Here is a 24,213-nt window from a genome sequence, read left to right on the forward strand (position 1 = left end):
CAACGAGTAAAGGTAGTTTTAATCATGTATACTGGTGGGAAAAAAATATAAAGGAATAATAATAATAATAATAATAATAATAATAATAATAATAATAATAATAATAATAATAATAATAATAATAATAATAATAATAATAATAATAATAATAATAATAATAATAATGAAATAAAATTGCAGTGACCTTTGGTCAATCAAAAAGATAAAAATATATAATTAATTTTCCATTAATTCCATTAGCTAAAAATAATATAATACGAAGTAGGAAAGTTATTCTCAAATTTTAGCAATTTTCAAAAAGCTTAAATAGAGCAAACTAATTATATAAATGAAAACAAATTTAATCACCTAAATAAAACAATTAGACCTGTAATTGAAAATCTGTTGTCAGTTCAGTTAAACATGAGCCTGTGGGTGTGTGTGGGGTATATATCTCTCACTTATATGTCGTGGTCTTTTTTTGACATAGAAAAAATACCCGTGCGTTGCGACGGGTAATTAAAATTATAACAAATATAAAAATATTATATGATTAAGGTTTAGTTTTACATGTTATGAGCTCTTTAAGAAAATATATTTATAATGAAATAAAAAAGTTCAGCTGAAGTGACATAAAGTGAACTTGTTCCGTACGGAGGGTACACATGGTCAATAAGGCGGCCCAATAGCGTGGGCGGCCTAGGAATAGAATCGGGGAGGAACAACTTAAGCGACCTAAAGTGAACTTATTCCGTGTGGGCGGCCTGGAAATGGCGTTCGGCCTGACGCGGGAGAAGCCAGAGCCGTCCGATCTGATAGACGGTCATTCCGACTTATATAAAAGTTCAACAGCCCAAACCCTAACCCTAAAATCATTTCCCCTCCTCCCCTCTCTCTCAAAACAATGTGGCAGCGGCCCGACATACCGACATCCCTGCGACGGCGGTGGCGGTTCAGAAGCGACGGCGACACCCTCCCCTTCCGGCGTCGGCGTTTTCTTAGTGTTCTTGAATCTTATCTAGTATTCTTGTAGTAGTGTTTTCTTTAGAATTTAGGTCCAAATTTGATGCGGTCTCTCATTTTTTTTCTTTCCTTTCTTTTTTTATCTTTTGCCATCGGAGGGGTATTAAAGCGGGATCGATCGCACGTGCGATGGCATTTCTATAACCCATAAGCCATACAAATTTTCTTAATTAGGTATATATAGATATTGAATCGGACTTTCCTTTTTTTTCTTTTTTTCGCCATTTTTTCATTACTACGGATGTCAGAAACATCTTTAATTTTTTTTACCACGTCACATATAATCAGATTCGATTTTTTTCGCCGATTTCTTTTTTACGCTTTTTTTTGCGGATGGACGACGGAAACACTTTTTAATTTTTAAGTAGTAGACATAGAGATAGAGATAGAGAAAGAGAAACGGAAAACTTTTTTCGCAACTTTTTTTTTTTGGAATCGGACAGAAAAAAATTTTACGCTTGTTTTTTACCGCGTCGATGGAATCGGATTCGATTTGTTTTTTTTTACCACGCCGTGTCACATATAATAGGATTCGATTTTCTTTGGAATCGGACATATACTTTTTTTCTTTTTGCCCTTTTCTTTACCGCGTCGACAGAGTCGGATTCGTTTAATTTTTTTTCCTTTTTTCGCCCTTTTTTACCGTGTAGACCGAGTCAGATTAGTTTCTTTTTTTTCTTTATTTCGCCCCTACTTTTTTGGATCGGACTTATTTTTTTCTTTTTTTCCTGTTTTTTTCCCCTTTTTTCGCCCGTTTGATCGGACTTTGTTTTTTTTTACACGGTTTTTTTCGTCCGCGGATTTTTTTTTCCGTCCGTTTTTTTATCGGACATAGTTTTTTTTGCACGGTTTTTTTCCCACGGTTTTTTTACGGACGATGGACCATCATCTCTTATTTTTATTTTTTATTATATAAGTAGTAGAGACGTACGTGTGCCAACGACTGCGAGCGCGTCAAGCCGTCGTCAAGCACGGCTGCGTGAGCGCGCGGCCACAAACGCGATGGCCGAGGGACGTGTGCACTGCAGTGCGCTGCCCCGGGTGTACAGGTGCGTGTGGACGGTTTATATATAGATTATGTAAAATTTTAACCATGCCATTATATACGTCTTCAATACAGTTAGACCACATAGTGGTAATGAAAAGGATTAAAATCAAATGCAGTTTGCTATTGTAACTGTCTAATAGCAACTGCACATAAGTTTAGGCTATCTGTTTTTTATCCAACAGTTAGAGTGAGTGCTACAGTACCAATATAATAGTAAATCTCTGTTACAGTATTTTTGTTATAATACCGCTATGTACCCTAGCCTTTATTTTATTCTAGATCAAGATGCACATATATAACTGCTTAAGTTGCAGTTCTAATATATAACAACCACTGCACAATATCCTGATCCAAATGAAAGCGATACAGATATCATACGTACGGTACCTCATCAACACCGTACAGTATACTAAGAACTAACACCTTCATATTTTAATGTATAACACCGTTGACTTTTTTCCAACATTTGACCCTTCGTCTTATTCAAAAAATTTATGTAATTATTATTTATTTTACTGTAACTTGATTTATCGTCAAATGTTCTTTAAGCATGACATAAATATTTTTATATTTGTATAAAAAATTTGAATAAAACGAATGGTCAAACGTTGGTCGAAAAGTCAACGGCGTCATACATTAAAATACGGAGGGAGTAGTATGCATGAACATGAGGATGTGATTGAAGCTATCTTCCGAAACAAATATTTTTCTGGACCAGCGAGCATATAATAAATAAAATTTCACGAGGATCGTATTGTAGTTCTGCACTTCTGCTTCTGCTTCTTGCATTTCAAATTCATCTAACGTACGTGTGCCGCTCTCGACGCTAGCCACCGATAGCTTTCTGGAGAGCTTCGCTGATCATCCCAGGTGCCACTGAACCAGAACAAGCAAACTGCAACAACATACGAACAGATCACCATAACTCCATACGGCAAAAAAACATATAAGCATCGTTCAGTACTGCAATTCTACGGCGCGATAGACCTTACCTTAGCTTGTATCTTCAGTCCAAGAAGACCATCCGGTGCCGACGCCTGCACGGAGAGAACGTCAAGACAGAGGCTCTTGATCGCGTCGAACACTCGTGTCATCACCAACTCCTTCCATCGGCACTGCACCTCCAGGAGAACCACCTTGTCCGTGACGGTGACATTCACGTGGTGGTGTTCTCTCCCTGCATCGCCGCCGCCGCTGACACCGATCTCAGAGACCAGCTCCTTCCCGGTGATCTCACAGCGCCTTTGCTGTCCTGTTTCGGTTGCGCGCTGATGTGATGGCTCGCTGCTGGACTCCAACTCTTTCACCCTTTTCTCCAACACTTTGAGGTAGGCAATCGTTTCTTCAAGGATGGATGCTTTGTCCACCTGTAGTGACAAATCATCTCGATGAATAATTCATATAACTTTCAGTATAATATAGAACCGTTGGAACACTAGATTAATTAATTAACCTTGTGGATGGAGGGGACTATTGACTTCAGAATCAGGAACATCTCATTGAGCTTCTCTCGGCGCCTTCTCTCTGATATGACATGGTTCTTGATGCCACTCTCTTGAGTTAGCGCTGCTCTACTACCACGACCAGTGCTCATCCGTGCACCACAGTCCACAACTTTCTTCAGCAACTTCTGTGACTCTATACCGGTGACGACCGGCACAGCCATCTCGTTTGACTTCGCGCTCTTCCAAGCCATGAAGCACGACACTTGAGAATTCGCAACACCGTCGACATCATTAGCCGCCGCCGCCGCCGCCACCGCCTCCGTTGACGACGCCGGGACCAGTTGAAAAGAGCTGGGGTTCACAGGCCAGCCATTATCCTCGAGAAAGCGCACGGTGTCCAGGTCCAGGTCCATGTCCAGGTCCAGGTCCTCGTAGATGCTGTAGAGCTCGTCGATCTCCATGGTGATTGGATCGCGGTTGGCGTTGGACACGCACTCATCAGAGACAACCATCTGCCCCTCTTCGATGGCGTTGTGAGTGATGAGGCCTTCGGACACGATGTCGGCATCTTCCGTTTCGTTCGGAGAAGGGCTAGTGCTCATTAGTACCTCTAAGCATATCGGAAACTGAAGCTCCTGGAAATATGCAACGATTCGGTTTACCAACTTTGGGTCCTCCAAAACCTGGGAATTCAATAGCACTCCACATATAATTAGTTGTGAAGAGCTGACTTATACTGAGTGGAACAGCAAAAACTACATCTTCGAATGTTGCACCCTCTAGTTTTCATAAACATAACATTTAGTGGAATATGTCTACCTTTGCTTGTAGCTCAAATGAGAAACTATTCTAAACTATCGAGGGGACATCCTCTCATTATTTTCATATTATTAAAATGGTTATAGAAAAAATTAAAAATTTTAAAAATAGATTAATATGTGATAAATCACTTCATAAACATGTAATGTTAAATACAACTTCTACATGTTGCAATGAGAAAAACAAATTTAACAGTGAATATACGTTAACTAGCCATAGTTTAATTTGTTCTTTTTGCAACTCACAGAAATTGAATTAGTTTACATGTTTATGGAGTGATCTATGACATATTAATATATCTTGTTGTTTTTTTTAAAAAAATCTCATAACCATTTTGATGACATGCAAATAACAAGAGGATGTCCCCTCGAGAATTTAGAATCCCCTCCTGTAGCTCAATAGTTTGCAAAATGTTATTCTGTTCATTAAAGGTATGTTCTCTTGTCTTACATGTAGTGGTAAAGCAAGTATCTAATTATTATGGAGACCAACCTGACAAGTGATGTCAATCATAAAAAATACAGTGTAACAAATATACACAAATTTCAACATTTCCCACAGGTAATTTATCGTATGAACTTAAAAAATCACATATAGTAGAAAAAGAAAGGCATCATAAGCGGTGGTAATATCATAGAGCTAAAACTGTAAATTACCAGGCAAACAATACGGGAAAAAAACCTATATCTTAGCAAAATAAGCAACAAACTATTATCTTCTGCAAGTATTAATTAGCTAATATTTTAGGAATATAAATTAAAATGGAGAGGTAAATTATGTTAGCTACCTACCTAATTGTAACATTTCAGGGAGAGAACGCGGGGGAGGGGGGGGGGTGGTTTGTTGTTATTGGGCTATTGGAAAAGAGAAATTTTACAGTCCTTAAAAGGCTAAAAAATTCTAGTGCAAATTTTCATACCTCCTAATACTGAGAGTACCAAATTTTACACTACAAAATATGGACCTCCAGTACCTTTTTAAAAATTGTAAAATCATTCATTGAGAAAGGCCAGGACCCCTTCAGCCCTAATAGCTGCGCTTTCTTACATGTTATTGAAATAGTTATAAACAAATTGTGAAAAACAAATATGATAATAAGGGTATATCTGTATATGCACTTGCATTATAAATTGTCTTTCCTACCTGTTCCATGTTGTGGCAGGCATATGCTATAATGAAAGTCTAAAACATGATGTAACATACCGAGAGACTACCGCTCGGACGTCCGATGCAACGCAAAATATCGGACGCTATCAGAGTACTATATCAGCAAGCTGACCACATAACTGCTACCTGATGATACTATATGCATGTATTGATTAACATATATTAGTAACCTTTGAGATGATTTATTTTCCAAACCATTTATCTTATTGTCATTTTGATCATATGGTTGTATTCCTTATAATTAAACCTTTACAACAAGATCTCATACGGTTATATTTTGATTGAAAAATTATATATGTTTCAATCATTAAGATTTAATGTTTCACGTGTTAGAAATAAATGTTTCATATATAATTTGATTATGTTGCACATTTTAAGCTTTTTATCCGAATGATGTTTTACCGTTGTACACGGGATCAATAAATATATTATGATGTTTCATTACTTATTTGTGAATGTTGCACATCATATTATTTGAATGTTTCATCAAGTATATTATTATGTGCAACTGTCATAAAGAAATAGTAAACATAAGAAAATATCTATTAAAACATCTAAATAATACTATGAGCAACATTTTGTTGCAACAGTAAACTTAAAATTTATTACAAAGTGAAATTCCAGTTGAAACACTATTTCTCACACATGAAAAATCCATTTACACCTAATGAAAAACACACATATATATTTTTTCATTAGAAATATAATCATATGAGATCTTATTACAGTGATCTTGCTAGAACATGGAAAAACACCAAGTGCAACATTACAAATAACTATGTGAAACATCAACCAATATTTATTGAAACATTCCATTAACACTGTGCAACACTAAAAAGAGTCAGAAAAAAAGTCATCGGAATACAATGATGTGAGATCTTGTTCCGAAGATTTAATTATAATGAATCAAATTATATAATTTATTCATAGTTTGGATAAATAGTTGGAGGAAAAAAAACGTTTGAATTCTCAATCATTATGAATAGTTTTCCTAAATCTGACTGTATGCACCTATCCCAAGTGATGTGAACGTCCGATTTTTGCCTTCCGCCCGGACGGCTGATTTGAAGCATTTTCCATGGAATCTCGGGTGTTACGGAATAGTGCTTTACTGTGCTAGACTCAAAATGTGAGATGGTAATAACATAAAAAGAATGTGGGATATAAAAAGAAGCTTAGCATCAATAATATTTAGGAAAGACGCAACTATATCATATTTATAATTTTAGGAAATGGTGACTTGGTGAGTACGAAGAATCACACCCTGCCGCCCAATGGCTTTGTCGCTCCTTGCCAGTTGAGCAAAACGAACCCCGGACATGCTATAACATATTGAGCACGTGATATTCTCTCATATATACACCTTAGTTTATTAATATATAGGATATTGTTGATTTTTAAAATAATATTTGATCATTTATCTTATTTAAAAGATTAATGTAAATATGCTTAAAGTATATATCATACTTAAAAATTCTTTAATGATTAAACATGTTATAGCAAAAATAAATAATCGTTATATAATTTTTTTATAAGATGAATAATCAAATGGAGTAATACATACTTCCTCTATCCTAGAAAAAATATCGTAAACGCATTCCAGAAAAAATGCCCTTCTAAGGATGAATTCTAAGGATGAATATGGATAAGTGTTTGTTAAGATATATATATTATATATATTTTTAAAATGTGTTAAGATTCATTCTCAAAAGTGTTTTTTAGATGGAGGAATTATGTTGTTCTATATCACTGGACGATTGAGCTAGCTATAGCTCCATGCATAGTTGTTCGTGCTGAACAATCGATGAGCTTACCGGATCAGTGGTCCCCAGCTCAAGCACGCCACTCGTGAAGGGGATGCAGATGATTGTCTGTAAGATGTATAGATATTTAGATGGAGTCAGAGATATCGATCGACGTACACGTACATATCAATTTGAAAGCTAAAATACTTCCTCCTTCTAAAAGTTTAAATCCTATTTCTTTTTCATTAAGACTAATGTATAGTTAACTCTTTCACTATGTGATAAAACTAATAAATATGCAACCAATAAGTACTAAAATGATTTTTTGGGTTTCGATAAAAAAATTAATATAGCACATAGTGACTACAAATAGAACTTAGACTTTTAAAAAAAACCAAAGAATGAAATATGACTTAGACTTTTGGAAGGAGGGAGTACTATGTACAACTCTACCTACATATATACCTGAATAGACGCGCTCTGCAGCATTCGACGACATTATATTGGTGCATGCATGGAGAGCGTGCGATCGAGTCAGATCATGACATTATATATGGAGTAAATAATTAAATATGATGATTATATGGAGGATATATAATGCATGAACATTATCTTTGTTTGAAGGCATCATGGTTGACATGCCATGATCGAGCAGCACAGCATGGAAATATATAGGTACCTTAGCTAATAGCGAGCGTAGAAATGTTTTGCTATCTGCAGACTGAGCATTGCGCAGCCAAACAGATGCATTGCTTGCATAGCTTTTGCCTGGCAGCCTGCAGACAGAATGTACCCCAGCAGATCAATAACAACACTACAGTACAGCAATGTATATCTTGTTATTAAGATGTCATGAGAGACATTTCCAGGCTGGTTTACCCAGCTTTTGTTTTCTCCTATTATTGGAGTTGCTATCAAGCTAGCAGATCAACCGACAAGTTTGATCAGTCATGTGTATAGGCACAGATCGATCAACAGATCATCTCGTATGTGTGTATTGGCATCAAGCTAGCAGATGAAATACTCACCCTTGGCCGGGTTGGAAGGAGTAGGTCATGCAGACGACGTAGTACCATTCTGTGTCTGCGAGATCTTCCGGCGATAGCGCGGCAATGGGCCTCCTCGCCCGGTGGTCGCACTCGCCGGACAGGAGAGAGTAGTAAAGCTCCCTCAGTTGCTCGCTTCTCTGCACGACGAGCTGACCAGCCGTGAGGTCTGCTGAGTTGGATATCTTCCTCGTCTTTACCACGCCGTTGTAGAACCCATCATTCCAAGTCAAAACTCTACAGGTAATATTTTTTAGGTATTATATAATTTAGTATATAAATACTGGGAGATAATATCTAACGGAACGTATATTATGTAAGTAAGGGAATATCAGGTAAATAAAATCAAATAAGTGAAAAAAGGGTAAAAATCGGATTAAAAGTTTTCTAAATTCATAAAACAAATTACTTAAAAATTCAGTGGCAATTAATATAGTTCATGCCTACATCCGTCTCTATTTTTTTAGATGAATTTAGAAAGCTCATAGGTCCAGTTTTTATCGGTTTTTATTTATTTGATGGTTTTCATTGGATATTTCCCCATATAGGTAATAGATTAAGTCCTTGATGAGCTGGCTAGTGCACAATGGTTTACTAAGCTTGATCCCAGGTATGGTTATCACCAGATCAGGTTGTTAAACCAAGATGAGCACAAAACAACTTTTAAAAGACGCCAAGGCCTTTATGAATTTAGGGTGAAGCCATTTGGCCTGACTAATGCTTCAACCACTTTGCAGGGCCTCATGAATACTATCTTTACTACCCTAATAGGAAAATGTGTGCTTCTATCTATTTGTGGATGACATATTCAATTACAGCGAAAACCTTGAGGAGCACGTGCAACACCTAAAGGAAGTTTTTGCTATCTTATAGCAGTACAAACTGTTTAACAAGGCATATAATTGGTGTCAATGCAGTGGCTATAGATCCATAGAAAATCAAGGTTGTGCAAAATTCGTCAGTGCCAACAACCTCAAACAACTAAGTGGATTCTAAGGGTTGGTTGCTTACTACATAAAGTTCATGAAAAACTACGGAGTGGTCATCAAACCCTTGACAGAGTTGGTCAAAAAAGATGTTAAGTATAAATGGATTGAATCATTGCAACAAACTTTTAATTACGTTAAGTTGGCTTTGGTACAAGCACCAATTCTAGGATTGCCAGATTTCTTTCATGAGTCCATTGTGAAGACAGATGCCTATGATAAGGTATTGTTGTTATGTTGCTTTAGAATGAGCATCCACTTCCATACATTAGCATGCAAGGCTCTGGGTGTTAAGGCTCTAGCACCACCCATTTATTACAAGGAACATTTGGCCATTTAGCTAGCAGTAAACAAATGAAGGAACAGTAATGGACTAGAGGGGGGAGCGTCACGCAAGGGGAGGGGCGCATGCCTAGTCACCGATTAGGGTCCCCTGTTGGGCAGTGCCAGCCAGGGAGGCAAAGTGCTGACAAGGCATGCAGGTTGTAGATTGGACCATCGGAGGCAGGCGGACTTCAGTTGAAGGTTGGGTGCTTCTTGTAAAATCAAAAACACGGCGGTCAGATCGGCGGCATCGCGGCGGTCATACCGGTGGGCACACGACGGTCAAACCAGCGTCGGCAACAGGAGGCAGCGACAAGTTTTGGCGGTTAGACCGGAATATCAACACTGGTCAGACCGGCGGCTACGCTTCGGTCAGACTGGCTAGTCTACTCCGGTCAGACCGATCGGTTTTCGGTTTTTGGGTATACCAATCATTCACCCCCCTCTGGTTGGCTTAGTTGTTGTGATTCGATCCTACACTTCTCTCATTTGTAATTGTGAATTTGTGATCCTTTGCCGTTTTTTATTTCGAGATTTGATAACTGAGAAGCTGATAGAAGAGGAAAGGGAAAGGCTCAAGGACATTGGGAATTTTGTCGATTTAGCATCAAATTGAATAATTGATCAACATTCGTCATTGCTTCCTGTTTTGTTGAATTATTTTTTCATTCGTACTTTTATGTGCTTTTGCCAATGAATCGTGGTTGTTGCCCTGTCGAATTTTGACCTTCTTGTGTTCCAATAATATCATGCAATTGAGAATATGTTGTTTTTCTCTTTGTTCTTCTTGAGTAATCACTCTAGCACTTGTCTATGGTCCGTACTTTTTTTCTCCTTACCTGCGCCACTGGTCTACAACTAGTTACTACCTTCCTTCATAAATATAAGGGATTATAATATTTTTAAGTAAAGAATTAAGGAAATAACAAAATGTCACGTCATAGTGGTATACGGGAGAATAAAGTAGTACTCCTTCCATCCCAGCTTAAAATTTTTGAGGTCTTCCCAAAATGATCATCATCTAACAAGTGTCTTTTCGTTTATTTATGCAAATAGTTTTTTATGAAATGAACTTATGCAAACAGTAAATGCACATCATTAAATGTGTTGTATGCAACCAACCAAGATTAATTTATATTGGTGCAATGACATGTAATATTTAAAACATGGGAATCCACGGGACATGAAGCGATGAAACACCTTAACTGTAATTAACTGTAATGATTAATTTGAGAATGATGCATATTTTGATGTCCTTAGTTTTGGTGCTTTTTGCTTAGGGAATGATTAAATTGGGATTGAGGGAGTACATATAAACTATGGTAGGTGAGGAACAAATTAGTACAAAAGTTGATAGGTATGAAATAAAATAGTACAAAATTATGTCTCAGGATAACAAATCTTTTATATTTATGGATAAATTAAAATACCATAATCTTTTATATTTGTGAACAATATCACCAAGCAACTGCATTCGTATTGAACTAATTATTACCCTGGGCAACTGGTTGAAATGGACCAAAAGATCGCATAACTCCAACTGATGCTCCTCACAGCAGCAGCAAGCAGGCTCCTGAAGTGGTTCGTCCCTGGCTGTAGGGGTTCTTCCTGAACTGGAGGAGCAGATGCCATCACCACACAAGTCTAGAAACCTATCTAGCTGTTTAATTTCCTGCATAGGTGTGCGCAAAATCAAGGAAAGAATCAGACAAGCAGATAAAGCTGACAAGCATATGGTAATGACACTGTCATCAGTACGGAGGGGCGAATGCAGGCCTAGGGCACAGCCATCACCACACTAGAAGTAGAAACTTATAGTAGCTGTTTAATGTCCTGTATATAATGCATCTGTCCCAAAATAAGTGTTTATACATATACTTATCAATTAAAATTTGAATTTTCAACCTTAAATTTAGAGTTAATTTCAGGATTTTTCATATCGAAGTTTATTTTTCAGCCTTTGCTTTTAGGCTAAGAATACGTATATAAAAATTTATTCACAAATTATTTTTCGTTTGTGAGATGGGCGTATGTATGTGCAAAATAAGGAAAGAAGATGACAAACATATGGTGATGATACTGTCATGTACGCAGGGGCTTATGCAGGTCTAAAGTAGTCTTATCTCTAAAATTAAGTTTATATCTCTTTAAATCATAATGTAAATTTTAGATAAAATCTAACAACCCATCAATTGAGATATAGTTTAGCTCTAACCTTCAGTAAATTTTGGCTCTGCCACTGTCAGTACGTACAAGCAAAAGAAGCGTAGAATGAAGGAGGTTACGAATTAATTCACAAGTTACAGTCATATATATCAAGCGTAGTATATGGTTATCCCTAATTGTTTCGTATAGCTAGCTAGCTAGCTTAGGCTAGCGGTAAGCTCTACATGTAATTAATTAATCAAGTACCTTATAATCTGTAGTTTTGCACTAAAGCTGATCTACAAAACATGGCGAGACCGCGAGATAGCCTGTAAGTTAGCTGGTAGACTGCTATGCTAGCTTGCTGTTCGATCTCTTGTTGATCACGAAGAACAAGAACAAGCTGCTGAAGGTACTGGAATGGACAAATTAAAGAAATAACCTGCAATTTAAGATAACCCATGCATATAGACGGAGAAAAACAAAGGGAAAATTAACGCTAGCTTACTCTTTCCAGTCTGCCCACCAATGCAAGAAGGACTCCAGCTAGCTAGCTGGCTGCTCTAGCTGCCAACTATCCAAGTTCACTCTTCTGCAACCCGCCGTTCTTCCAGAGGGAGGAGCTATATATAATCGAAATATATAGTTTATATATATGCTGTTTATATATAATAGTTCCTTTTTCTTTTCTCTTTTGCGATCACACACGGAGGAGGGCGTACGCATATATGCACAAGCCACTACATGCACCCCTGAATATGTACACCTATAGAGAAGGGATGCACTAAAATCATATATTGACAGTGCACCATGTATATGCTTATGTGCACTAAAATTTACTGTAAATCTTTGGTGGATAGAATCATATATATACACTACGAATTCGTTACCGTACTACGCATTACTTGTTGGTAACACATGCATTCGTAATTAACAAAAAGTTGTATTAGGGTAATAAGTATTTTTTTTATTTTTAGTTTTATATTTTTAGATTTACAGCATTATTAATTTTATAATTTTAAATTTTAGAACAGTACGTGCGTTAATTCATGCAAAAAGTAATCTTTTTCCCACGAGTACACAACACAACACACGGTGTAAAAATCCTTCCACCCCCACCCCATCATACTGAGGCGTTATTGACTGTATACAACACCTTATGCGTGTTCTAATAGTTCTAATTTTTTAAATTAACAAATATAAGTTTTTATGTTTTTTAAAGAATGTTTTACCGTTCTAGACACTCATTCTAATCAGTATTCTCTCTATCCCAAAATTTAAGCTGCATTTTATTTTAACACTCTCTTTAACGTATACTTTAAGTATTAATTTCTTTTGTACTATATTATTAGCAACTACTCATATGAAAGTATTTTTAAGAGTAAATTTTATAAAACCACATGTACTATGGTCCAAGTTAATTATATAAAATTACAGGGCTTTTAGCACGTGATACATAACCCTATGTAGTATCATGTTGAAATAGTTCTATAAAGGGAAGTGCTTCAATGCTCATCGAATAGAAACCTGCACAGAAATTAAAGCGCATCAATGGTGGGATAAAAGTGGACTAAGAGCATGCCAACAAATACCCAAAAATCTATTCTAAAATTATGTTTTTGAAATTCCTAATTAAAATTTAAGGTGTAAATAAATTTTTGTCTTCAAGAGATACTTTAAATCAACTTCCAATAATAAAAGGTGGACCCACTGGCCGTAACTACCAACTGATACATGAACATAAATTGTTTTACCCCATCCCTCCCCATGCGTGAGCTCTCCTCACGTATCGCCTTCTAGAAATTGGGAGCGAGAAAGCGTCTCCCAACTTGTGAAGAGCAAGAAAGGAGGATAAGGGAATTCTAATTTTTAGATACAATTTTAGAGAAACTGTTGGAGCAAGTTTTTCACAAAAGAAACCCTAATTTTAAAATTGGGTTTCATTTAGGGATATATACGTTGGCCATTCTCCAACAGAGTAATATCCAATTCCCCATTAGCCAGGGGCATTTTCAACCATAAAAACTTGAACCCTTACGATTCAAGGCAGCAGACCGACAATTCGCTCGCAGCGCCACCCCCTTCCTCTGATGAGCAGCGCCACTGCCCCTTACTCCAGTCTCCACCTAGCCCCTTCCGCCTCTCTGCTGCCCAAACTCGTTCTGCTTGCCAGCTACCGAGTGTCTCCGCGTTCGAGGCGGCATGGTAGACGGGCCAGATGGTGGTGGTCGTCCATGATGATGGAACAACAATCGGCCGAGTACCCGTATTGTACATGGCAACCTAATTTCATCTAGAGATCCCAACAGTTGTTTTATGTGATCACCAATTAACCACCACTTTACGTCCTTTCAGACCTAAATTTTAACAAATATTAATTTGCATAAGGTAGATAGGGGAGCTTTGGATTGATCGATGGGTTTTGGGTTGCTATACACACTGATATAGAACCGGGAATCGTGAATGGCTCAACAGTGACAACGGCTAACGACCTGGTACATAGGCACTAAGATATGACATGAAAAAAAAATCCCCATTGAAGATTGGGTCTCACGGTCAAACCCATCACTGATGATCCCTCATCTTTGATGAGTAATCTACATCGCCGTCACTGTATAAACTTTTTTTCACCCATTATCTACAATTGGTGACGGAATGGGACCTGACCCATATGAGATTTTCACATCACTGACGACTCATTCATGACGAGGCACCCATCCTTGATCAGACGTCTATTTATTACAAATGAGTGTTACAACTCGTTACGAATGACCTTCATAGTAGTGAAAAGAATGTACTCCGTAAGATGTAACTCTCAAGTTCAATATACTCCCTCTATCCTATAAAAAAATAATCTATGAGGGAATGTGACACAACCTAGTACAATATAAATCTAGATAATTCTCCCTTTAGATTTGTTATACTAGTTATGTCACATTCTTTGTTAGGCTGAGTTTAGTTTCAAAATTTTTCTTCAAATTTTTAACTTTTCCATCATATCAAAACATTCCTACACACACAAACTTTTAACTTTTCCATCACATCATTCAAATTTCAATTAAAATTTTAATTTTGATGTGAAAAACACACCCTAGTCTAATATTATTGGGATGGAGGGGGCAGTTATTGCGGTTTGGTTGTTATTTCAGATTTACTAGCATGTGCTATTCTGCTGTCCAGCAGTGCCTTAAGGTTGTACTCCTAGGTTTGGAGCATACGGAGTACGAGTAGTACATAGCTAATTGATAGCTGTACTGACTCTGCATCGAGAGGAGGCCACGGCCTGGTGCCTAACTGACTAACTGCCTACTCCTACTGCCTCAGAAGAAGCTACAGGAACCGGACTCGTGGTGCCATCAACTAGAAGCTAGGAAGCTTAACGCTTCCTTATATCTTTAACCGTGTAAACCATACTCCGTCGGTGGTTGCTGATTTCACCTAGGGGTGGATAACGAGCCAGTCGGCTCGTTAAGGCTCAACACGTTTCAGATCGTTTTTTTAACACTCGTTTCATTAATCTTAATTAGTTAAAGCCTAGCTTAACTCAGCTTACGAGCTGGCTCGTTAATATAAATTTATTCCACCTTCATATATTTTTTTTCGGGGACCACCCTCATAATTTTAAATTTACTATTTTATCATATACTACCTTTGTTTCAGGTTATAAGACTTTCTAGCATTACCCACATTCATATAGATGTTATCTAGCTGGGTGGCCCGCGCAATTGTGCGGCTAGCATCCAAACAAAATCATATATATTTTTAGGATTTTTTTACTTAAAATTTATTAAATAGCTATCTCATTGTCTTTAAGACTTCGAAAGACCAAATCTTATCATCCCCGTGTTTCTAATTATATAGTTTTTTAAAGTCACACCAGTTGCTACCCCTTATGTCATCTCCTTCTTTATTTACTTGGTCGATCTACCACTATTTCTCTTCATTCTTCTTGTAACCTTTAAAAATTGGATCTTAAAGTTTTATAGTTTATCGTTATGTTGGGTTTCGTTTTTATAATTTCTAGATGTCCCGTCAAACATTGTCATTATATTCCTCTATGACCCGTCCACTGTCTCTTCTCTTTATTGACATTGCGATTTTAAAAATCTAATATAATTATCGTTTGGGTTCATTTTTTACATTCTAGAAGTCCCGCCAAACCGTCAGCGGCTTTACCATTGCACTTCTCTACGGCTCGCCTGCTGCCTCCCTTCTTTATTGTCATTGAGATTTTAAAATTGAACATGATTATCATTGTTTTTTTTACTTTTAGAAGTTCCGAACCTTTAAAAATTAGACCCTATAGTTTTTAAAGTTTATTGTCTTGTTTGGGTTTTATTTTTTATGATTTTTAGAAGTCTCGTCCAACGATGCCACTATGCTCCTTCATGGCCCGTCCGCCGTCTACTCTTTATTGTCATTGTGATTCTAAAAATCGAACATAACTATCGTTGGAATTTTTTTTTTGTCTAGAAGTCCCGTCAACCGTTGGCGGCTCTATAACTATACTCCTATACACCCCGTCCGCTGCTTCTCCTTTTTATTGTTATTTAGATTTTAAAAATCGAATATAATTATCAATGGTTTTTTTTACTTTCTAGAAGTCCCGGCACTGCCTTGCTCGTTTGCTTCATGGTCTGCCTGTCATCCCTCATTTTAATCGTCATTAGGATTCTATTTGGTGTTTTATTAACAGTTTTTATACGTCGTATCAACCTCCACCACTTTACTCCTTTTATAGGTCTATTACTTAATTTATCTCGTCATGTGTTTTAGATGGTATTTTCTTTCAATAGTCTTTATTTTTATCCCAATTTTAGTTATTTATAAATTGTATTCCTAATTGAAATCTTATTTTTTTTCTAATTTCAGAATTTTTATTTCAAATTTAATTAATATCGTATTGTGTTCTTTTAATATTTTTATTTTTTATTTTCAATTTTAGTTGTTTAAGAATTATATTCCTACTTGAACTCTCTTTTAATTTTTCTAATTTTGGATATTATTTTATTTTTTTTTCTAAATTTTAATTAATCTCGTATTGGGTTCTTATATGGATACTTATTTCAATATTGCTTATTTTTAATTTCGAATTTCAGCTAATTTTAAATTGTATTCCTACTTGAACTCTTCTTTTATTTGTTTTGCTAATTTCGAATTTTATTTTTATTTTTATTCTAAATTTTAATTAATCTCGTATTGGGTTCTTATATGGACTCCTCTTTTAATATTCCTTATTTTTAACTCCAAATTTCAGCTATTTTTAAATTGTATTTTTTTGGATTTTATTTTATTTTATTTCGAATTTTGATTAATCTCGTATTGGGTTATTAATGTATACTTCTTTCAATATTGCTTATTTTTAATTCCGAATTTTAAATATTTTTAAATTGTATTTATACTTGGACTCTCCTTTTTTTTTTCTATTTTGGATTTTATTTTATTTTTATTTTGAATTTTGATTAATCTCGTATTGGGTTCTTGTCACTCCCAATCCGGCACCGCCGTACAACGGCACCTGACAGGAGCGTGTCGTAGGAAAAACGGCGCGAACCGCTTCCTACGAAACCGCGATCACAGTACCAGTCCCAGGACATAGTGTTGGTACCCACGGTGACAAATATGAATCATTGCAATCCTTAAAATAAATAGAGGACTTATTTACCTTAACTTAGGTTGCAGCTCAGAACAGCCCGAGAATGCAACCGACGACACGGACGAGGAAACACCAACAACAGCAGCAGTAGCGGAACCAACGGACTAACACCCAACACCACAGGCGACGGCTGGGAACCAGGACGAAACCATATTCTTCACTCCACTTCATCTTCTCTTTAAGGCGGAGGAACTATATATATTTATATAGAGCAAGGGTGAGTACTTTCGTACTCAGCAAGTCACGGGAATTTTAGGTGTTTAATGCAAGCTTGGAAGAGAGGCAAGGTTGTTTTGTAAATCTTTTGTTTTGAAATCATTTTTGAAATCACTAAGTGGTTTACTTCTTTCTAAGTTTGGGCCGAAAAGAGACTTGCGTCTCGATTCGACTTTTAAGAGATGTTTTTCAACAACTCAATTGGTAATGTACCGACCTCCCGGGTCAGATCATTACTTCTCGGCTCCCAGAGCCATTTCACTTGATTAGTCGGCTCCCAGAGCCTTTTCATTTTCTCGGATTCCCAGAGTCCAACTGCCCAGCAGCACAACAATCCGCTTCCACTCGGGAAGCCTAGTCTATGATGCCCGTAGACATCCCGAATCACACAGATTCGTTTCTTGACCACTCAGGTCATCCATCTGCCACATAGGCTGATTCTGGTAACGATTCCCACAGCACAACAACTTTTCACAAAGCATAGGCAAACAAATCTATGCTACAGGAAACACCTCACATCCACCCATGACCGTGGGCACGACTGTTCGAACAGTTAGTTAACCTCTGCAGAGGGGGTACACTTTACCCACACGACATTACTAACCCGGATCACCCAGTCCGTGAGATCAGCCACGTCGGGAGACCTTAAGGCTTTCATGACAAGGCATTTCGAGAGCCGACACAGGTTTACCATATGCCGACGAGAGGGGTCCCAGACCAACAACAGGTTTGGTCCCAGACCATACTGTGCCAGGAAGCCCAGGGGTCCTACCCGACACCACCCTGGAGAATCCACTTCTCTTGGCATCAAGGCTCCCCTAATTAGCTAATTACTCAGCCAGGGGTGTCCCATTGCACCCGTGTGGTCGCACTTGTTATATGCTCGGATGAATTTCCCACAGTAATCGGTCCTTATATGCAAATATGGGACAGTGCCACATAGGCACAACCCCCGCATCGCAAGTTTTCACATTTTATTTTATTTTCAAACACGCCGACACCACATGACGGGTTTTAAAGGCTTCTCAAACCCATTTCCCAAGTTTTTACAAACAACGGTGTATGTGGGATATTTGGTATACGCGCTCAGAGAGCACAGATACCGAGGTACCACAAAGGTGGGGCGACAAGGAATCAGGGTAGTACAGCCTACAGGAATAAGTGCGACTACTGGGTAGGTCCGTCGGTTTGGCACGCAAACTGAGGCCAAGCAAGTTGAGTGTGTGATTCTAATAATGCAAGTTGGAAACAAAATAATAATGATTTTCCAATTATAGGAGCAATTGGTCAAAGGGTGACTTGCCTTGCTCAAGGTCTTCACGAAGCTTCACGTATCTTCGAGAATTCCCACGATTGACGAAAATCCGGTAACCGCAACTATACACAAACAATTAAAAACCTACACAAGACCCAAAAGAAAGATCCTATTTAGCCTAATTAATAGTGCCATTAAATAGATCTCAATTTTAGAGAAAAACTGGAAGTGGAACGGAGTCAATCGGAATTACGCGAGATATGAATTTTGGAAGATTAATTGGAATTTCTGGACAAGGGAAGATATTTTGTGGAACAAGGGGAAATTGATTTTTGAAATTTATAGAAATAATATTCTCAAGAATATTATTGACAGTCATTGACATGCGGGACCAAGGAAAATGATTCATGGAATTTTGGAATATAGGAAAATGATTTATGGAACAAGGGTGGAAAGGAAATCAAGGAGGGATATATATTAGACTTGTTTCGGGTGGCATTGGTGTGGCCCAAAGGAGATTGGCCCATTAGAGCCCGGGTGGGGAGAGAGAGGCGGTCCGGTGGACCAAGTTCACTTCGCGGGGTCCCGAGTGGGGCCCGCTTGTCGGTGAGACGGTCCACGGAAGAATGGGCGCACGCGGGACGCGTTGCCTTGAATCGGTGGATGCGGCTCACATGGTGTGCACCGGTTGGACGGGATAGCGGCGGACCCACGCGTAGCCATTGGGCTCGCCATGGACCGCGCGCACGGGGGAAAGGGATGAAGGGGGAGGCTGACTGGGCGCCGGCTTGACTCGGTCAAGCGGGCCCGGGGGCTGAGGTGGCGTCCACGCTGGCATGACGAGAGGGGAGGGGAGCGCGCCCGGAGATCGGACGGTGCACGGCAGCCGACGGGTTCCGGCGAGCGGCGGCAAATCGGAGGGGGATGCGGGCACTGGAGGCGAGAGGGGGTCGAGGCGGTTCCATCCACCGGCTCGGATGATGGGGAGGCGGCGCGACGGCGGCCGGCGACGACAGCCGTGCGGCGGCGGGATGGGTGGCACGGCGCGGGCACGAGAAGGAAGGCCGGCGGTCAAGGCGGCGGTTCGGGGAGGGCCACGGGAGCTCCAAGAGGGCGGAGGCGAGAGGAATCGACGGGGAATGGCCGACGACGGCGCGCGGTTGTGCGCGGCAGCGGCGGAAGCAGAGCGGCGGCGATAGAAGGGGATGGGAGGCCGGCGGCTAGAGGAAAGAGGCGGGGCGGCCAAAGGAGGGGGGTTGAAGGGGTCTCTGGGAGAGCGACAGTGGGGAAAACGTCGAGAGGAGCTGTCGGCGACGCATGGCCGAGCGGCGGCGAAGTTCGCGCGGCTGCTCGCGCGGTAGCGCCAAACAGCGATGGCGGGAGCGACATTGTCACGCCCTGAAGTTTCCCCCTTTTCTTGCTAAAAAAAATTAGTTAAATAAATTGCTCGAAGAAATTGTTTAATTAACCTAGAGTTGAATCCCTAATTAATCAATGCAATTAATAATCGGAAATGGCGTGGTGGAATTTTTCTTGAGTTCCCCATGTTGCAATATATTAACAGGATTTTTAGTGGAATTTTCAGAGCCTTGGAAATAATTTTTACCAATTAAAAATCACCAAAGTGCAATTTTAAATCCCAGGGAATTCATTTTTTTCCCTTTTATTTTCCTCATCTTCCCTCTTCTTGGGCCATCGGCCCAGTCCACCTCGCCTTACCCCGCGCTCGGCCTCTCCTTGTTGGACCGGCCCGTTTCCCCTTCCCCCTCCCTCCGGGACGCCGACAGGTGGACCCCACCTGTCGGGGTCGTCCCCTTCCTCCAGCCGACCGCACCCCGGCGGCAACCGCCCACACCGCCGCCTTTCCCGCCTCCCCGTGCCCACTCCGCGCCCTGCGCCCACGTCGCCGCCCCTCCCCCGCTCCTCCCGCCCTCGCACGCGCCCAAAAATGGGCGAGATTCATTTTGAATCCCACCCCGCACTCTCTCTCTCCACCCCACGTCGCCGGCCAAATCGGCCACCTCCCAGGCCACGTCCGCCCCCTCCTGTACCTATAAATCACTCCCTCGAGCCCCCCTCGACCTTTTTTCGCTCTTGCCGCGCTTGCCCGTGCACTCCGCCGCTCTCCCCACGGCACACCCGAGCTCCGCCGCCGCCGCCCATCTCCGGCCACACGCCGTCGCCGCTAGGGCCTCCGCCGTGCACTCCGCCGCTCTCCCCACGGCACACCTCGGCCGCCGCTCGCTTGCCGCCAAACGTCGCCAAAGCGCCGCCTCCCTCGCACGCCGGTGAGCTCTCCATTTCCGCCCAACTCTGGCCGGCCGTTCTAGTCGCCGTGGTCATCCTTCCCTTCTCCTAACCCGGTCATCGCCTTTCCCAGGTTGTGCCTGACCTTGTCCACCGTTCTCCGAACCGCCGCCGCCGCTCGTCTCTTCCCGCGCCGATCGCCGTCATCGCCTCGGTGAGGGATCCCCTCTCCTTCTTCCTTTCCTCCCTCCCATGAGCGCCGCCACCCTCCGCGTGTGCGCCGTCGCATTCAGCCGACGCCGCCACCTTTCGCGCCGTCCGCGCCGCCTCCCGCGCCGCCGCTTGTCGTTGCCGGCGGTCGTGCGCCGTCGCCGCCACGCCATGGCCGGCCAGCTTGAGCCGTGCCGAGCCAGCAGCCGGCACCCCCTCCCCCGCCTTGTGCCGCTGCCCCGGTGGGGCCCACCAGCCGATGGACCACCCCCCCTTTTAGCCATTGCCCGTGGGGCCCACGTGCCGGCACCCCCTCCCTCTCCCCTTGTGCCGCTGACATGCGGGGCCCACCTGCCGAGCCCCCCCGGCTGACATCAGCCCTGGGTAATATTACGCAATAAAAGTTATTAAGGCTTTTCTTTATTAGTAAAAACATAGTTTATCTTCTAAAATTCATAAGTAATTCATCCGAGCTCCGTTTAAGTCCATTCAAGTCTCAGTAAATTCATAAAAATCCCTAGAATCCATTAAAAATGGTTTTGTTTCCTGTTTCAGTAGTCTTATAGTGTGTTTTGCTTGTGTGCTCTGTTTGTCGCGTAGATTTCGGCCGTTTCGTCGATCCGCGGTTTCTTGAAGACGTTGCTGTGGTCTCATCAGTGCAAGAGCAAGGAAAGTCATGCATTACAATTGATCATATTGTACCCAATTTACAAATATCCTGCATTTCTATTAAATGTTGCATTCTTTTACAATGTCATGTGGGATGGGTCCCCTTACTCAGCCATATATTGTTTACCTTATGCCAATAACAAACCAAAACATTGCATGTTGGTTATAAATGGTTGTGTGCATGGATATATGCACCAATATCCATTAATTACTCCTATGCGAATAGACTTAGAGAACGAATACTAATATGGTGATCATTTGACAATAACCTAAAAATATATGTGATTATCAATTGGGAATAGAGGGAGTATGTTGTTAGTTTAATTGTTAAACTAAAGTTATAAATGTTGATTTTCTTTCTTTAAAACATAGTACGAACGCAGCTGATACATATTGAGATTGATGAAGCCTTCCCTTGCAATAAAACCACATATTTGGCTAATTATTTTTTTAGGGAAAATTGTAACTATGCCATTATAATTTTGCAAAATTTGATATATGCCATCCTGACCCACATGTCATTGACTCATGTAGGTCCTACATGTCATTGTGATACCGATGGCATATCTCAAACTTTAAAAAATTATAATGGCATGGTTCCAAATTACCTTTTTTTTATCCACCATTACTATAAATACTCATATGTTAAACTGATAAAACCACATATTTGACTAATTACTTTTTATCCACCATTACTAGGAATTCTAATGTATGTTGTTAGTTTAATGGTTAAACTAAAGTTATAAATGTTGATCTTCTTTTTTAGAGACACAGTACAAACATGCTCGACGTATATTGAGATTGACAAGTCACGGCAGATATCTTGTTATTGATAGATATGTTGCCTAGCACTTAAAGAATAATTAGAAATACTATGGAAGAGCTCGTGCATTGCAGCGGAAAACAAATTGAGTTTCTAGCTAACTAAGTCAATTAAGCACATATTTAGTCCAAGTTGTATTTTTATGATTTTTGTTATTGAATAATTGTCATTGAGGGGTGATGTAATAGTATAGATTATGGGGACCAAATGTTAGTGGGTAGGGATGGTGTGGCAGAACGAACACCACAACTACTAACATTTGAAATAGTATAAAAATACGAGGACTCGTGTCAAGTCTCGGATTTAAACCGAGGTGTTTACTAGTTTCACCGTAAGAAACATAACCAGTTGAGTTACACTCATTTTGCTAAATATTTATTTTCTTAGTGGTTTATATTCTTGAAAGAATATACTATCTAACTAATTTAATTATGAGATTCAAAATTAATAATTAGCTAACAATAACCAATGAACAACATATCTAAAAAAAATTAAATGTGTGACACACCCACATGAGGATCATCTTGGACGCAATTAATGTCGTGCCCAGTCATAGACCTTAGTACGTACAACCAGCTCATCTTTTGAGTCACTTTCTTTTCTCGTTAGAAACAACCCTTAAACATACATAGACGCTCGTAACATACTTATACTCATTTGTATAAACATATATACATGTAAGCTTTATCTCTATAAGCATGAGTATCTCACTGTTAGCGGTGACGTTACTTACCACTAAATAATAATTAGCCGTAAATATGAGCATCTGTAATAATTACAGGATTTAAAACTGTAGGATCGAAACACAAGAACTAAGACAACCAGAGGGGGGTGAATGGTTGGTATACCAAAAAACATAATTTTTTAGCGGAATTAAAAGTTACCCTCGAATCGATATAGATCAGTCTGACTAGAGTAGTCCCGTCGGTCTGACCGCGCCTGTGCCGCCGGTCTGACCGATGTAGATTGCCCGATCTGACTGCTCCGAAGTCGCCTCAGCCTCCTGACGCCGACGCCGGTCTAACCGCCGCAATGCCGCCAGTCTGACCGCCGCAATGCAGCCGGTTAGACCGACGGTGTTTCACCGGTTAGAGCGCCGAACCCGAGAAAACACAAATCGAAGAACTCTCAAAGTAGATGACAACTTTATTGCTCCTCTCTATGTTTACAAAGTGCAACAACAGTACTCCTTACAAAAATCTCGACTAAACTCGAAACCCTAACTAAACTATCAACTCAATGCTCTCAAAAGCGATACCGGGAAGCCTCACGCTCCCTCTCTATTTATACATGAGGTAGGCAGCCTAAAGCCACGAACCAAACTCATTCTAGAAGTCCTAATCCACCTAGAAAACCTTCCCGCACAAGAAACAAACTTTACAAACTCTAACCATACCAAATTTGGACTCC

At 40.0% G+C, this 24,213-nt stretch overlaps 1 protein-coding gene across 1 annotated transcript; it reads right to left on the reverse strand.

The window, feature by feature from the left end:
• Positions 1-2,372: 2,372 nt before the first annotated feature.
• On the reverse strand, positions 2,373-12,328 carry LOC4336634 (anthocyanin regulatory R-S protein). Its single transcript, XM_015779608.3, has 9 exons — positions 12,236-12,328; positions 11,078-11,254; positions 8,255-8,509; positions 7,906-8,002; positions 7,692-7,706; positions 7,296-7,352; positions 3,504-4,178; positions 3,043-3,417; positions 2,373-2,945 (listed from the first exon to the last, which is right to left on the reverse strand). The coding sequence occupies exons 2-9, from the start codon at positions 11,212-11,214 to the stop codon at positions 2,877-2,879; spliced, it is 1,680 nt and encodes a 559-aa protein (XP_015635094.1). The 5' UTR covers positions 11,215-11,254; positions 12,236-12,328; the 3' UTR covers positions 2,373-2,876.
• Positions 12,329-24,213: the final 11,885 nt, after the last annotated feature.

The sequence above is a fragment of the Oryza sativa genome, chromosome 4 (assembly GCF_034140825.1).
Source record: "Oryza sativa Japonica Group chromosome 4, ASM3414082v1".
In the NCBI taxonomy this organism is placed as follows: domain Eukaryota; kingdom Viridiplantae; phylum Streptophyta; class Magnoliopsida; order Poales; family Poaceae; genus Oryza; species Oryza sativa.